Raw genomic sequence first — 15,002 nt, 5'->3', positions numbered from 1 at the left:
ATTGACAGGGTTGATATGGTTGCACGCACTTTTTTCCATACAGATAATTTCCAAAGTGATGGAGATGTACCAGCCCAGTGCTGTGGTTCTGCAGTGTGGTGCTGATTCATTGTCTGGGGATCGTCTTGGGTGTTTTAATCTTACTGTCAAAGGTAAATAAAGCTCATGTGGTAGGATAACTGTATTTAGATGGTTTGAAAAAATTAAATGTGTAATAGTTTCACTGTAGCACAAAGAAAATTATTAGACCCTAAACACTTCTAAAGACCTTCTCTAAACATAATGTATTTACCCATGTGCTTATATTTCCTTTGAGATGTGTGAACTTACCTACATTTTGTTTGCACTTTTTTTTTAACTTTCAAAGTTAGCAAATTTCTGGAAAGTTTGATTCTCGTTCGTAGACGAATTTCTGGTGAAGTTAAACTTAGTTAATAAACAGATACCCAACAAGCTCTAAACCCCCCCCCCCAACAATTACCACATAATATTTATGTATATAAGTGTCAATTGGAGTGCTACTGGGCGTGGCTCAATGTATATAACAAAAAACAAAAGTCCAAAGCTACATCCAATATGACAAAAATATACAGTGAAATACCTATGTATCTCTTGAAAAAAGGGTCATTAGGTAAACCCTTTGGCCAAAGCATTTTAAGCCTGCAAGCCACTTTAAGGCATGACCAAATATTGCAGGTCCTAACACTAACTGATTCAAATTCTTATTCACCTCTATAGTTAGAGGAAGAATGATCACATTGCATCTGTCCCAACCAGCTGCATGTCAAAAAAAGAACTGCTTACTTGGAAAGTGGGCAGGGCCGAGCTTAAACCCTGGGAGGGAGGAGCCACTAACCTCCAACAGCTGAGACCCGCTGGACAAAGTAGAACTTAAAATCAGAGACAGAACATAAAACAAAGACAGAGCTCAGTTTTTAGCACATCCAGTGAAACTCATACACGGTACAGTGCCTAAATATTTTGGGGTTCAATAGGAGCTTGTTAGGTGTCCAGCAAAGTAGAACTTAGCCAGAGACTACATTAAAATAACTTTCAGAGCATGAAATGCGGCTTTTACTGGAGAGGAAAGAGGCCTATTTAGTGGAGTATGCATTTACGAATATACTTTCAAATGGTCACATATTCCATGTGGAGAGATAATTGATATGCCTTGGACATGATCATTTGAAGTAGAAATAGCCGTGTTAGTCCAGTTGTGATATTGTAAATGAGTAAATGAGTACTTCAATATTGGGTAATAGCTTTTTTATTTGGACTAACAATTGATATAAGACAAGCTTTCGAGAGTTTTCTCTCTTCCTCAGGTCAAGCAATTCTGGTTTTACAAAGAGGTAAAGAAAAAAAATCTGTGTTTTCATACTTTGAATCTTTGTAAATCAGAATTGCTCTACCTGGAGAGAGGGCACTCAAAAGCTTGTCTTATAATGTCTATTGTTAGTCCAAATAAAAAAAGGTATTGCCCAATACTGATGTACTTATTTAAATAAGCAAAAAAAATTTTTTACCAGATTTCTCAGTTGTGTTCACAGATATTTCCATGTGGAGTGAAGTATTTATATTTGGAGGTATATAATTAAATGGGTCATCTACTTAATAGGTTTCTCGTCCCCTCTCTGATCTGAATTAAAAATATTTGCCAAATTTTTGGCGTAACTGACAGATTTTGCAAAGACTAATGTACACATTTTGTCTTCATGGACACAATAATGTCCCACATTTTTGCCCTAATTTCTATGCAGAAGAAGTAGTGGGGCTGAAGTAAAAAGGTTTACAAAGAAGCTGTCCCATATTAGGAAATATTCAGCATTTAAGTACTACACTAGAAAATGTTTGAGCATGCTTTTTTATTGAAACATGTATCAAGCAGAGTGGTTTCAATGGCGTGTGTGTGTGTTTTCTTAAAGGCAATAAAACCAAATTCTTGATGTTAAACAACGCCGGAGTAACGAGAGAACTGCAAAGTTATTTAATTGTAATGGAACTCTTCTTTCTTACAATTTTCAGAGTCCTTGAGATATAAGAAATTGTGAGAATTATACAATTGAGAACCTACATTTCAAAATTATGAATGATCTTAAACTATTCTCCACAGGTCACGCCAAGTGTGTAGAGGTTGTGAAGACCTTTAACTTGCCTCTGCTGATGCTCGGGGGAGGTGGATATACTATCCGAAATGTTGCTCGCTGTTGGACATACGAGACTGCTGTAGCATTGGATTGTGAAATTCCAAACGGTAAATATGTTTACAGTGTAAAACTTTCCTGTTGTAAGTTGGTCATCATACTTAACAGCATACTTTCATGCAGCATGTACTTGCTAATCATTGTTTTTGTGCAGACTAAAATACAAATAAATGCAGATGATCCAATGTGAAAAAAAGGAGCACCGCAGCAAAGGAGGGCTACAATACTGGAGCTATATTTAAAACCGATTTAATTAAAAATATTCAGCATGGCATACAGATGGTAAGTGCACACTAACGTGTTTCACGCCTGGCTTGGCGCTTCATTGTAGCCCTCCTTTGCTGCTGTGCTCCGTTTTCTCTTTCACGTTGGATCATCTGCATTTACGTCACCACATGATTCACGCATATGAGGAAGGACTGCCACTCATCGTGAGTATTGATACCTTATTTATCACACAACTGTGACACACAGTTTGAGTTATTGTGCTGGACATTGTACGTGTGAATTATTGTGCTGGATATCTGAAGCTCTAGGGAGGGTGTCTAACTCGGAAGAGAACCAGTTAGGGCTGTATCTTACAGCCACTACCTGTATTATCAACCAGGACATTTATGCTGAACCTTCCCATACTTTGAGCACTCATTTGGAAACATGCACCAGACACCATGATTATCAGTATCCTTTCTTCAAGCAAGTTCAACATCTTAACAGTATACATACTGAGACTTCGTAACCATACATTGGTAGCATCGATCCACAGAACATTGTTCTCTCTTTCTCGGCTTTTTGTTTTGTTTTTTACAGCTTTCTTTTTATTTTGAATAGGACAAAATTAACAGTAACTGTGCTTTATGCCATGCCCATTGAAGTTGAGACTATTAAGATCTAGGGAGTACTGTATGCAAATTCATTGCAGGCCTCAGTTTTAGATTACTTATGTTTGGTGATTTTGTCCAGTCAATTTATATTAAAAATGTATTTAGAAATATAGCCTCGTTTGTTGTGACTTGTTTGGTTAGCATGGCTACACAAATCGAGAGGTGTTCCAGCGCCTGCCTCCATGTTAATTGCCCATATAAATAAGGTTTCTTTTTGCCCTCCATAGCAGTCAGACAAATAGGTAAATGCCCTCTCCTGGAGATGGACAGGAAACATATATAATTACCCCAGCTTGATGCGTCTTTTACCTGTCCTGCTGAGTGGACATACCTGTAGTATGTGGACTTTGGTGCCTCCAATTTAAATCTGCACGGTTGCTTCCCTCCATACGTTAGGAGGCAAAGAGAGATATAGCCTCTTTAATTGGCTTTGCAACCCAGGGAGCTGCACCATTCGGTATGCCATTCAATAGGCTGCATACCCAACCCCCCCCATCCACTCTACTGGGTGCCAGAAGTTATGCGCATAACAAATGCAACCTCTGGAAGTGACGCACAACAATCCTTTTCTTGCTGGCAGTGCCTTTTATACAGCACAGGGTGCATTCAGGCATTGCGGACATTGTATACCGGTGCAGCAGAGTATCAGCTGTTGCCTGGACGAAGAACTGGACAAGGGACACCATATGTCTCCCACAAAAAAACACTCGGGGATAAATGGGGTTGGGGAGGGGTTTATACCAGGCTTTTTTCTTGTAATGCCCATATTTCCATTTTTCAGTGCTGCCTCCATTAGATCTGGTGCTACCTCTTCATACAATGGTCCAAAAGGGAAAACCTTTTAAAAAGACTTCCAGGAAGTCTAAGCATCTAGTCTGTGGTTCATGCATGAATACTAGAAAATAAAAAATAAATTTTAAAAAAAAGCAGCCGTCATAGCATATGGCAGACATGTAGTATTTTATTTTAAATAAGCCCTGGTTTAAACCTTTTTTGTGACCAAGGATGATCTTAAAATGTTAGATACCAAAACGGTTCAGGTCCCAGACTAGCCTGGATATTTTAGAGGATTCGATACTCAAATCTGACCAAAAGGTAGTATATACCTCTTAAAGCTGCAGTTCAGGCTTCCGTTTTTTAAGTGTTGTTTTTTTTTTTGTGACCAGAAACAAACAGACTCTCATGCTAGAGCACGTTTAGAGAGAGGGAGGGCAGGGCTGACAAAGCGGTGTGCCAGGGCTTGTGACAGGACATGAAGGGGCGGTGCCTTAGTAAATGCTTGTTAAAATAGAATACAAGAAAATTGGTCTTTCAAAGTTGTTGTTTTTTAAAACAGAAAATGCTAAAAGTATTTTTTCTTACTACAGAACTGATTTATTAAAAAAAACACACATGCAGGATATTGCCTGAACTGCAGCTTTAAGTTTTTGATAGTATCAGACACAGAGCAGCAACACCACAGAGAAGAGACAGCGTTTAATGTTGTTCAGGTAGAAGCATTAGTTAAGTCCATGCAGTCAATTATGAGTATTCAAGTACCCGGTCAGGAGTGTTGTCTCCATGATGTGGTGTTTTTTTTTTGTTTGTTTGTATTTTAGGTTCTTTAAAGCAGCAAGACTTTTGCTGTTTAATGAGTTATGTAGTATTAGATAATACTTGGTGAATTTAAATTAGTTTTTAATAAAGTACTGAGCAACCTTTTGGCTGCTTGGCAACCATTTTAGAAAGTCCCATTCACTCCCTCTTTTGAAACAGGCTCTTCTGGCACACACTTTTTTTGAGCTGACTTTTGGCAACAAAGTATGACAAAAAGATCTGTTGCTGTGTTCCCGCAGCAGACAATCTGTTGTGGAGCTGAAAGCTGTAACAATAATGTGTTGCACTTTGTAATCTAATGTTACATTGCAGCTGTAGCATTTCAAACTGCAGCACAAAGTCAGAAGTCACCCATTTCGATAGCCCTTAGTGGAGGATATTCGCTGATCGATTACCGGAGAACGGATCGATTGGCAGCTTAGGTAATTTTCTCATTAAAGCTACTGGCTTTTTATGTATATAAAGCAATCAGGGATATCATTGCTAGAGAATAGGAGCAACCAGATTCTAAAGTAGCTACATCCAGGCGGTTTACTAGGATGTATCTATTTCAGAACCAAGATACTGTATTACATTTTGTGAATGTGCTCCCATCTCCATGTTAGCTAGAAGAACTACATTACCTCTAGAAGGGCCAAACTGCTCCAAGGAAAAAAAAATTAGGCTGCACGGGTAAAATCATCATCATCGTCATCATCATCTTCTCTCCTCCATCACCTCTCATCATCCTCATATCTCCCCCAGAACCCCTCACTATCAACCTTTGCGATACTCCCCATCTATCTCTCATACCCCCATCTCTCCCCCTCACCCACACACACCCCCCTGCACCTCACATCCTTCTCCCCCCTGCACCTCACATCCTTCTCCCCCCTGCACCTCACATCCTTCTCCCCCCTGCACCTCACATCCTTCACCCCCCTGCACCTCACATCCTTCTCTCCCCTGCACCTCACATCCTTCTCCCCCCTGCACCTCACATCCTTCTCCCCCCTGCACCTCACATCCTTCTCCCCCCTGCACCTCCAATGACCCCCCCTGCACCTCCAATGACCCCCCCTGCACCCCCAATCATGGCGGCAGAGTATTAGATAACTTCATAAATTACCAAAAAACTAATATGACCATTAGCAAAAAATTTCACTTTTTCCAAATTGATCCTCATAAAAAAAAAAAAAAAAATATCAAAGACCAAATTAAGGCTAAAATGACAGTAACCTGCAAACTTAATTTGCAACCTTTAGTTCTGGATTGATTGACCAGAAGTCTGTGAGGACAGGGGAAGATGTAATTGTTTATACAGTGGCATATTATTGTCTATTCGCACTGCCCAAGCACGTGAGATGTAAAGCAAGTGAATGGAGTCAGATGAACAAGAACGGGGGGTTCAAGCGCATATGCAGTTTAAGTGAAAACACAGTGATCACACTAGTTAAAACATAATAAAATATTACATACTAGCTGAGAGACCCGGCGTTGCCCGGGATGTAATGTTTCCGCTCCTCTCTCTCTCCTCCCCCTTCTCTCTCTTCCCCTACCTCCCCCCTCTGTTTGTCCCCCGTTCACATCAATCCAGTCCCCCTCCCTCCTTTACAGCTCCGTTCCCCCCCCTTTACAGCTTGATGCAGTGTGTGTGTGCGTCAGTCAGTCACTGTGTGTGTGTGTGTGCGCGCGTGCGTCAGTCTGACGCACAAACACACACACAGACTGAGTGACGCACACACACACAGTCAGTGTGTGCATGTGTGTGCGTCAGTCAGTGTGCGTGCGTGCGTCAGTCAGTTTGTGTGTGTGTGTCAGGCAGTGTGTGTGTGCGTGTCAGGCAGTGTGTGTGTGTGTGTGTGTCAGGCAGTGTGTGTGTGTGTGTGTGTGTGTGTGTGTGTGTGTGTGAAGGGGGGGTAATACCTGCTTGCGCTCCCGGCTTCCCGGCCCGGCCGCGGGGGGTGGGGTGGTGGTGGTACCTGCTGGTGCCGCCCCCCCCCCCCGGTGCTCCCGACCGCGGGGGGTGGGGTGTTGGTGATGGTACCTCCTTGCGTTACCCGGTGCTCCCGATCGCGGGGGAGGTTGTGGGGGGGAGCCGGGCGGCCTACGGGAGAGTTAGGGGTGGGTCATGCGTGATCCAGGAGGGCTTGCAGCGTACAGTGAAAGACTGATGTGGCAGCAGGGTGAAGTTGAGGTGTGTGGTCCCTGGAGGGGGGTTGTGGCATCCAGCGGGAGGTGTTGTGTTTGCGGGCTCGGTGCGGCTTTGGAGGGGGGGTAGCACGTGAGTGTTTTTTTGTGGTGCGGGCGGGTTAGAGGAGGGCTTTCTCCGTACGGTGGTGGATGCGGGCCCTCGCGCGGTAGGGGTTGCGCTCCACATGCTGTGATTGTGATGGGTGCCCTCCGGATGTAGGGGTTGTGGCGTCGTCCGTGCGGTTTGGTGTTTTTTTGTGGTTGTGGCCAGGGGAGGGTTTGTGGGTCGGGGGTGTGGGCTACGTGAGTGTTTTGTGGGTGTTGATCGGGATACGGGAGGGGTTGCGCTCGACGGGAGTAGTGGTTGTGGTGCACGGGAGTGGTTGTGATGCGGGCTACGGGAGGCTGTGTGTGTGTGTTGGGGGGGTGTTGCGGGCTAGGGGAGGGTGTGTTGCAGCCTCCGGAGGGGGGGAGTGTGTTGCGTGCTAGTGGAGGAGATGCGTGCGTTGTCGCTGTGAAGCATTCCCAGAGCAGAGAGGGCTGGGAGAGTGTGGCAGTGGGGTCGGTGTGTTGGCCGCAGGCCAATGAGAGGGGGCGGGCGTGGGGCCAAGGGAGCTATGTCATTGGCCTGAGGTAGTGGTGTTGGTGCCAATGAGAGGTGTGCGGGGGCGGGTGGGCTAAGGGAGCAATGTGATTGGCCTGAGGCAGAGTGACGTGCCAAAGGTCCAATGCGATTGCCCGTAGACACAGAGAGAGACATACAGGCAACGACACATAGGACGGTTTGAGAAATATATAGATAGATGGAAGTAGTGCAGCTCCAGAAAAAGGACTCAATCCAAAGTCCAAACAGGTCACTGAAGCAGGGAATCAAGAGCGCAAATACTCCCATGAATATGTTAAAAAATAAGAAAAGAACATATTGTGCAATGTTTGACTAATTTAATTAATACGGTGGCTTTTTATAAGTATCTCACTCACAATTGTGAAGATGAATATAGGCGGTGCGGTTGTTCAGTCACCAACTCACAGAAGATTTCTTCAAATGTCAAATGAGGCTGATTTTTGAGTTTAAAACCGCTGCCCCAAATGGGCTAAATGAGGATCTCAAATTGGGATTCTTTTTGTGGAAATTTTTTTGAAGTTTCAGGGATTTTTTGTATGTACTTTTTTTTTTTTGTACATTTCTAGTTTTTCTATCTTTTGACTGTGATACAGTCTTTTTGACTACAATTGGATGTACAGTTGATTTGCATGCAGTTTGTCTCCATGGCTTTGTCTTGGTTGTACTCCCATCACTATTTTCACTTTACAGTGGGTGGTATTATATGTTTATATGTTGGTGATGTTTGGTGACACACAAATCTTATACACATGCCTCAGTAGTTTTAAGCGTTATTTCCCCAGGTTCTTTGATGGGCCCTTATGTGTGGGGTTATATATTTATTGGTCTTTATAGACAATCTATTTGCCTACAGACATAGTGGGCAGACATGGTGCAGCATTTTGGGTAATCTATACTATGCAGTACATCCAGGCACCTGTGAGTGTCGCTGCTGTGCAAACATTACTATGTATTTACATGGATAGGTTATATGAGCCTTTGGTTTGCACTGCACATGCGCGAATACAATGCATAGCGTGACGTCATACGACGGCGCCGGAGGTTGGCGCGGATGCAGACAAAGTAGAATCACAGTGCCTGTATGAGTGCAGCAGTGTAGATGATGCTGCAAGATGGGGGTGTGTTCCGCAAAGCGATTGCGTGTCACCAACCCCACCTGTTTAAATTTGCATGTTTGCAATTGGTATGCACACGGGTGAGTTTGATCATTTTTGATTGGTTTGGGTATATACGTTTGTTCACTGGCACTCTTTCAATGCACATCCCTGAGGAAGGTCACGTGTAGCTGACCGAAACGTCGGATGTAGTGCCTTGGTTTTTGTTACCTTAATATATTGTTATTTCAACTTAGCTGTGTGCTGTCTCTTCTTTCCGGATGAAGATCTGGTAATACCTGTTGTTTCAATATCGCATATGGGATAAGCATCAGCATTTCATTGTTTACAGAGTGCTTGCTGCCTTGTTTCACAATATATATATATATATATATATATATATATATATATATATATATATATATATATATATATATATATATATAATATATATATATTATTATTATTATTCCCTGAGCAAGCTACATTTTGTATTTTTAAATGCTTTAAATCACTGTTTTTTGTGGTTGGGTCACTACTGCTACTCGCAGGGCCGGCCGTAGATTTGCGGGACTAAGGTGGTACGCCCTCAGGTGGAAGTGGTGGAGGTACTTACCTTGAGCAAATGCCCTCCTGCAGCGTCACAACATGAGATCTCAAATTGTCATGGCAACATGCCGCTGCAGGGCGAAGACTGCTATGGAGAAAGTAAGACCACACGCCCAGCTCACTCGATCGGGCTGATGTTGGATCTGAGATGAGCGAGCGCGGGGCCCAACGCAACCGCATTGCCCTAAGGCCAGCCCTGGCCCACACCAGTGTCACATTACCCTGGCTGAGAATCACTGAATTACTGTGTGTACTGTAGCTTGCCAAATTTTTTATTTGTGTTTTTCTGACAAAGTTGATACTGTGTATTGCACAATATGAAGGCTCAATAGCTGAAGCAATTAATTTTTTTCCTCAACAGAACTACCATACAATGATTATTTTGAATATTTTGGACCAGACTTTAAACTGCATATTAGTCCTTCCAACATGACAAACCAGAATACACCTGAATATATGGAGAAAATCAAGTAAGTGGATTCATGTGTGAAGCTTAACCTTTATGACAGTTAATTAACATTACTCACATTAATAAGACAAATCCAATTAAATATGTACTGGAATCAAATGTACATGTGCTTTTGAATACCAATACAATGAAACATTTTTTAATTTCAATTTGTTCCTGGGTGTTTGAAGTTGGAAGATTATGTGCAGGTTTTCCATATATATGATTCTGTCAATTGGAAGAGATTTTGAGTGGGGTTTTTTTTTTTTTTTTTAAGTAATATGTCAGCAGGTTAAGTGGATCTTAACTCTTAACTCTTGGGACAGCAGTGTTTATTTCTACTATTATTCCAAGAATTGTGCAAAGGAAAAGTCATATTCAGAAAATGTATGCAGCAGAATCTAAAACAATATTCGTCCACCCTCAGATCATCAGGCAATTGTACTTTCTCTGAATTGTTCACTGGATTTTGTTCCTTTAGTTGATATAGGGGAATTATGTTCCACTTGTTAATACTGTATGGTCCTAACCATGTCAGATGAATAACTACAGAACAATGATGGCCATCAATTATAAATGCTCCGTTCTGTAAACCTGTTGTGTGCTGAATAGGTATGGCATTGGCAAAATATATTTTGATGTACTCTTACAATATATATTTCTGGTTTGTCTTTTACATTTTTCTAGTTTCTGATAAAAAAAAATTAAACTTGTAATAAGAGGGCATCATTGTTTCTATCCTTTTCCTGCTTCCATGATTTAAAGCTCATTTGTAAGGCTACGGCCCCGCTGCATGCGCCGGCCCGCTTGCGTCCTGGCGTCGTGTGCACGGCGCTTCACCGCGGTCTTCAGGGAATTTGTTTAGGCGCGGTTGGCGGGGCTTGGCCAAACCGGCCGGGTGGTCGTGGCCATGACGGGGGGCAGGGTAATGTGCGAGATTGCTGTAGGTAAATGCAAAAACACACACACCGTTTCCCTAAACTCGTGACAAAGCTAATCTAACCCTTAACCAGGGCGAGCTGCCATTGTGAGCCTCCCAGCTCTGAAAATCAATACCCACCCCCCCCCCCCCCCCACTCCCCCAGCTGCCAGATACAAGACAGAGGAAAAAAAAGTTAAAGATGAAAGGAGGCAGAGGTTAGGGTCCTGCTGATTGGCGCACCACGTGACGCGTCGCTGCACGGGATCACCATCCTGTTGTAGCCCCTGCTGGCTGATGCGTCACAGTGCGAAGTGAGCCTGGCAGCGAGGAGTGACTGGGGACGACTAGGGAGGAAGTAAGGAGCTGGTAAGTGGCGGTTGCGCGTGCCGCCGGATGCAGCGGGACCCAAGCCTAAGGCCGCGCTTCTAGTGCTAGCGACGCGACCGATTCCGTCACTGGCGAAAGTTGTAATTTCATTTTTATCGACGTCACTGGCGACAAGGCCAATTTGATTCGTTTAGAGATAGTCACGTGGTGACTGTCTCTAAAAAATTTTTTTACCCGGCTTAAAAAATTTCCGCTGTATTTGTTTCGGAGCAGCGTCGCCGTCGCAGGGCACTAAGAGCGCTTGTGATTAAAATCCATAGGGTTTGGACATTTCAGTATGTGTAGATATACTAGAATTATTAATAAATGCAAATTAAGTTATTTAAATTGTAAAATAAAAAGTAAAAGAATGGGCTTATGCAGTGCATACTCAGACAATCAAATGAAGGTTTAGTACCCTTAGGAGGAAATGTACATTTAAAGACAACAAAACATTTTTGGAATGTTGGAGTAAAAGATTGAAATAAAGTTTTTGTAAAATGTCTGGGGTTTTTTTGTAGGCAACGTTTATTTGAGAACCTGCGTATGCTACCTCATGCCCCTGGGGCACAGATGCAAGCTATTCCAGAGGATGCTGTTCAAGAAGATAGTGGTGACGAAGAGGGAGAAGACCCAGACAAACGTATTTCTAGTAAGAAAGAAATTGTAACGCCTTGTAACAAGTAATGGGGTTAGTTGATAAAATCTCAAACAAAATTGTTGAATGATTGCATAGATCTTGAACCCCTTAATATGCACAGCTTAATTAGCAATGGTCTATGAGCAGTGATGGTAGCCTGTTCTAGAAGGTTTTGGTCAATTTTTTTTTGTAATATATAAACCAAAAAGTTGTCTTGAATTTGGTTAACTTCCCACACTTGACTTATCTTGGGTCATATTACCACTTTTAAAATACATTTTAATGTGTTAAATACAGACAAGTTCTCAAAATAGAGGGAAAACCATACATTCAGTTAAAATGTGCGATGTGCCGCATTATTCTTCTATTGCGTTTGCTTTCTTGCGATAAAAAGGCCAGAAATTTTACTTACGGATATGGAGCTGTAAAAATCTATTCCTTCAGTAAATATCCATCACTTTCCAAACCATTTCCAGACTTAGGCCCTTGTTCAGTGTGAGGTGGTTCAGCTTTTCTGTGCTGTAGAAGATTTAAGTCTCATTAGAATTAAGCTAAACTTTTCTCCAGCAACTTCACTGCATTTGTGTAATGTTCCTCTTTGTGTAATGACACAGAGTAGGAGATGCGCTACCTGCTCTGGTCCTGCTCAAATCCAGTAATGTCAATTTCATGGAAAAGAAAAACAATATTGCAAGTAATTGCTCAGTACCCTGAGGGTTTTTAAAAACAGTGCACTCTACAGTTTTGATCTAGAATAACTTTTTGGCAATTGCTATAAAATTCCCTGTACCATTTTGGTACTAGGAGAGATGTCGCTTCTGTCCTCTCAATATCCTCCGCTAGTAGTGTAAATAACTGACTAGTTTTGCATGTCATGATTTTTTTAAATTATTCCAGTTCGTGCATCTGATAAGCGGATAGCTTGTGATGAGGAGTTTTCTGACTCTGAGGACGAAGGGGAAGGAGGAAGACGAAATGTAGCTGATCACAAAAAAGGAGCAAAAAAGCCTAGAATTGAGGATGAAAAAAAGGAAACCGATGACAAGAAGTCAGGTTGGTAATGTCTACTTACGTAGATGCATCATTTTACTGTAAGTACACACATCCTATAAAGCCACAAAATATGTCATGAAATTATTGAAACTCTAAACATTTTCTTTGCCACAAGAAATAAAATTGTGAATTGCACTAAACACTGTTCAACATAATGGAATTCTGTTTTTAAAAAAATTTAATCCTAACTTTGCGAGTACAGGAGGGACTAGGCAGGTATTAAAAAAAAAAAAATAATAATAAATAAAAGACTGTCCTTAATAGGCATGACTGGTTTAAACTTTCAGTGGATTTGGCATAAATATTAGAAATGTGCAGAAATTTTTATTAAGCTCGCAAAACCAGAAGTGTGCCATTCCGATTATTTGCAAGAGATTGACATCATGACATAATTGATGGCATGTTCACATTTTTAATTGACCAGCTAATGTCTCTTTGGGATCTGTCCCTAAACGGTGATAATTATTAATCATAAATGAGGATCTACATGAATGTTAATGGCAATTGAATATTGTTGAATCTGTTTTCTTCAGCAGCACTGGTAGACCTCTTCAACTTTTTTTTTTTAAAAGGATGTTTTAGATCTTTTCTTAATCATCTGCCCATGAATTCATTCTGTGACAATGTTGGTTATTTTTTTTTAGTGGTCTATCACCATGACTCAAAGTTTATGTATCTGTGATACAAGATAAATGTCCTCAAAGCCCAACCTGCAGGTACAGGGAATAGTTTTCACACTTTAAGATAAGTTTTTCAAGCCCTGTTTAGTTAAATTATTAAATAAAAATAACTTGTGAGCACATTCACAGGTTTGCACCCCTGCTTTTCGCCATTATCTCTTTGTATACAGTGCTTCTACTGCAGCCAGGGATTCTAGGAAATAACAAGCAAAAGGTGAGACGGTGTGCTCATTTGCCTATGTCCATTTTAACATGGACTCCTATAAGCTTATGCTTGTTGTATTACACACATTTTTTAGCAGCTTGGGTTAAAGTGCACAGCCAGTAAACCAACTCACAGATGGCTGTTTTGACCTTTTGGGTCTCATCAGTGTGAGTATGGTTATACTGGCTTGCAATGTGAAGATGGATTAGGTTATCACCTTTTTGGGTTTAAACAGCTGTCTGAATAGATTTTACTGTCTATGCACTTCTTTCATCCAATCTGTGCTGAAAAAGATGTGTATTGCGGCAGACATATGCTTGTTGGGACCCATGTTTAAATGAACATGAGGCACTGGGTGCTCCTTTTCATGTCATTTCCCAGAATCCCTGACTGCAGTGTGAGGACTATGCTAAAAGATAATGGTGGAAAGCAGTGTTGCAGACTTGTCTGAGACATGGGAATGTGCTCACAAGTGATACTTTTATTTACTGTACTGTGGAGGGGGTTTGTCACTATTTTTATCCACCATAACTCATATAATGTGTGTTTAATGCCTTTGATAATACTGGATCCAAAAACATGCCATTTAATTTTAACTTCATTACCAGATGTTAAAGAAGAAGATAAATCAAAGGACAACGTTGTGGAAAAGATGGACGCTAAAGGGTAAAAATAAGCTACATTGTGTGCCAAATCATAGTTTTTAGGAATTACTTCTTTACTTATTGATGTTTTGAGAATTCTGAACAGTTCAATTTTTTGTTTAACTTTTTGAATAGTGTCAAGTCGGAACAGCAAAGTAATCTCTGAGCTGAAGGTGAGAGTGAGACGTCAAGAACAGGATGCCGGGTTAAAAGGTGGAAGTAGAGTAACTTTTCCCCATCTATAACAAAAACAAAAAGCAAAAAAAAAATCTGATTTTATTCCGTAGCACTTGGCATGGACCGTATTTATTGTAAAACGGTATTGTTTTCCTGGCAGGTTTTACTGAGTTTTCTAATTATGGAGCAACATTTCTTATATTTGCCATGCTTTATGTAATAGTATTTAAGATGGATGTGAGTTATTATGTTTCATGTCTTAAACTGATCGATTAAAAAGCCTTTTTGCCTTTATTGAATGTGTTTTTGTTTCTCTAAAAAAAAAAAAAAAAAAAAAAAAAAGTAAACCCTTACAAATTGTACTTCTTTAGCAACCAGTAAACATCAGTGTAGGGCATAATATCTTTTCATCCCTTCCTTTGCCTTTGTGTGAAGAACAGAGCCTTTTTTTTCTTTTTACTAATTTGTAAGTGTATCTGGTTCACAATATATGCATTTTCAAAATGAACTTAAGGTTAATACTTAAGTGTGCTATGAGTCCTTAAGTGTGCCACCGCACTTCCGGGTCATGATGACGTACTGAATCAGTATTCAATAGAAAACGGGCAAGTGCTCATGAAGTACTGGGTACATCATTGGGGTCAGGATCCATGATGTACCAGATATGTCAGGGAGCTGTATAGGTT

At 41.2% G+C, this 15,002-nt stretch overlaps 1 protein-coding gene across 3 annotated transcripts in view; it reads left to right on the top strand.

The window, feature by feature from the left end:
• The window catches only part of HDAC2 (histone deacetylase 2), a 34,212-nt gene extending 19,602 nt beyond the window's left edge, over positions 1 to 14,610 (top strand). For all 3 annotated transcript variants that reach the window (XM_075597653.1, XM_075597654.1, XM_075597655.1), the window contains exons 8-14: positions 44 to 152; positions 2,114 to 2,254; positions 9,543 to 9,651; positions 11,439 to 11,569; positions 12,455 to 12,610; positions 14,104 to 14,161; positions 14,275 to 14,610. In XM_075597653.1, the coding sequence (XP_075453768.1) occupies positions 44 to 152; positions 2,114 to 2,254; positions 9,543 to 9,651; positions 11,439 to 11,569; positions 12,455 to 12,610; positions 14,104 to 14,161; positions 14,275 to 14,305 (735 nt within the window). In that variant the 3' untranslated portion in view covers positions 14,306 to 14,610. The remainder of the gene's footprint in view (positions 1 to 43; positions 153 to 2,113; positions 2,255 to 9,542; positions 9,652 to 11,438; positions 11,570 to 12,454; positions 12,611 to 14,103; positions 14,162 to 14,274) is intronic.
• Positions 14,611 to 15,002: the final 392 nt, after the last annotated feature.

This window comes from Ascaphus truei, chromosome 4, assembly GCF_040206685.1.
Source record: "Ascaphus truei isolate aAscTru1 chromosome 4, aAscTru1.hap1, whole genome shotgun sequence".
In the NCBI taxonomy this organism is placed as follows: domain Eukaryota; kingdom Metazoa; phylum Chordata; class Amphibia; order Anura; family Ascaphidae; genus Ascaphus; species Ascaphus truei.
Note: the sequence above shows the minus strand (reverse complement) of the source record. Positions and strands in the feature narration are given on the sequence as shown.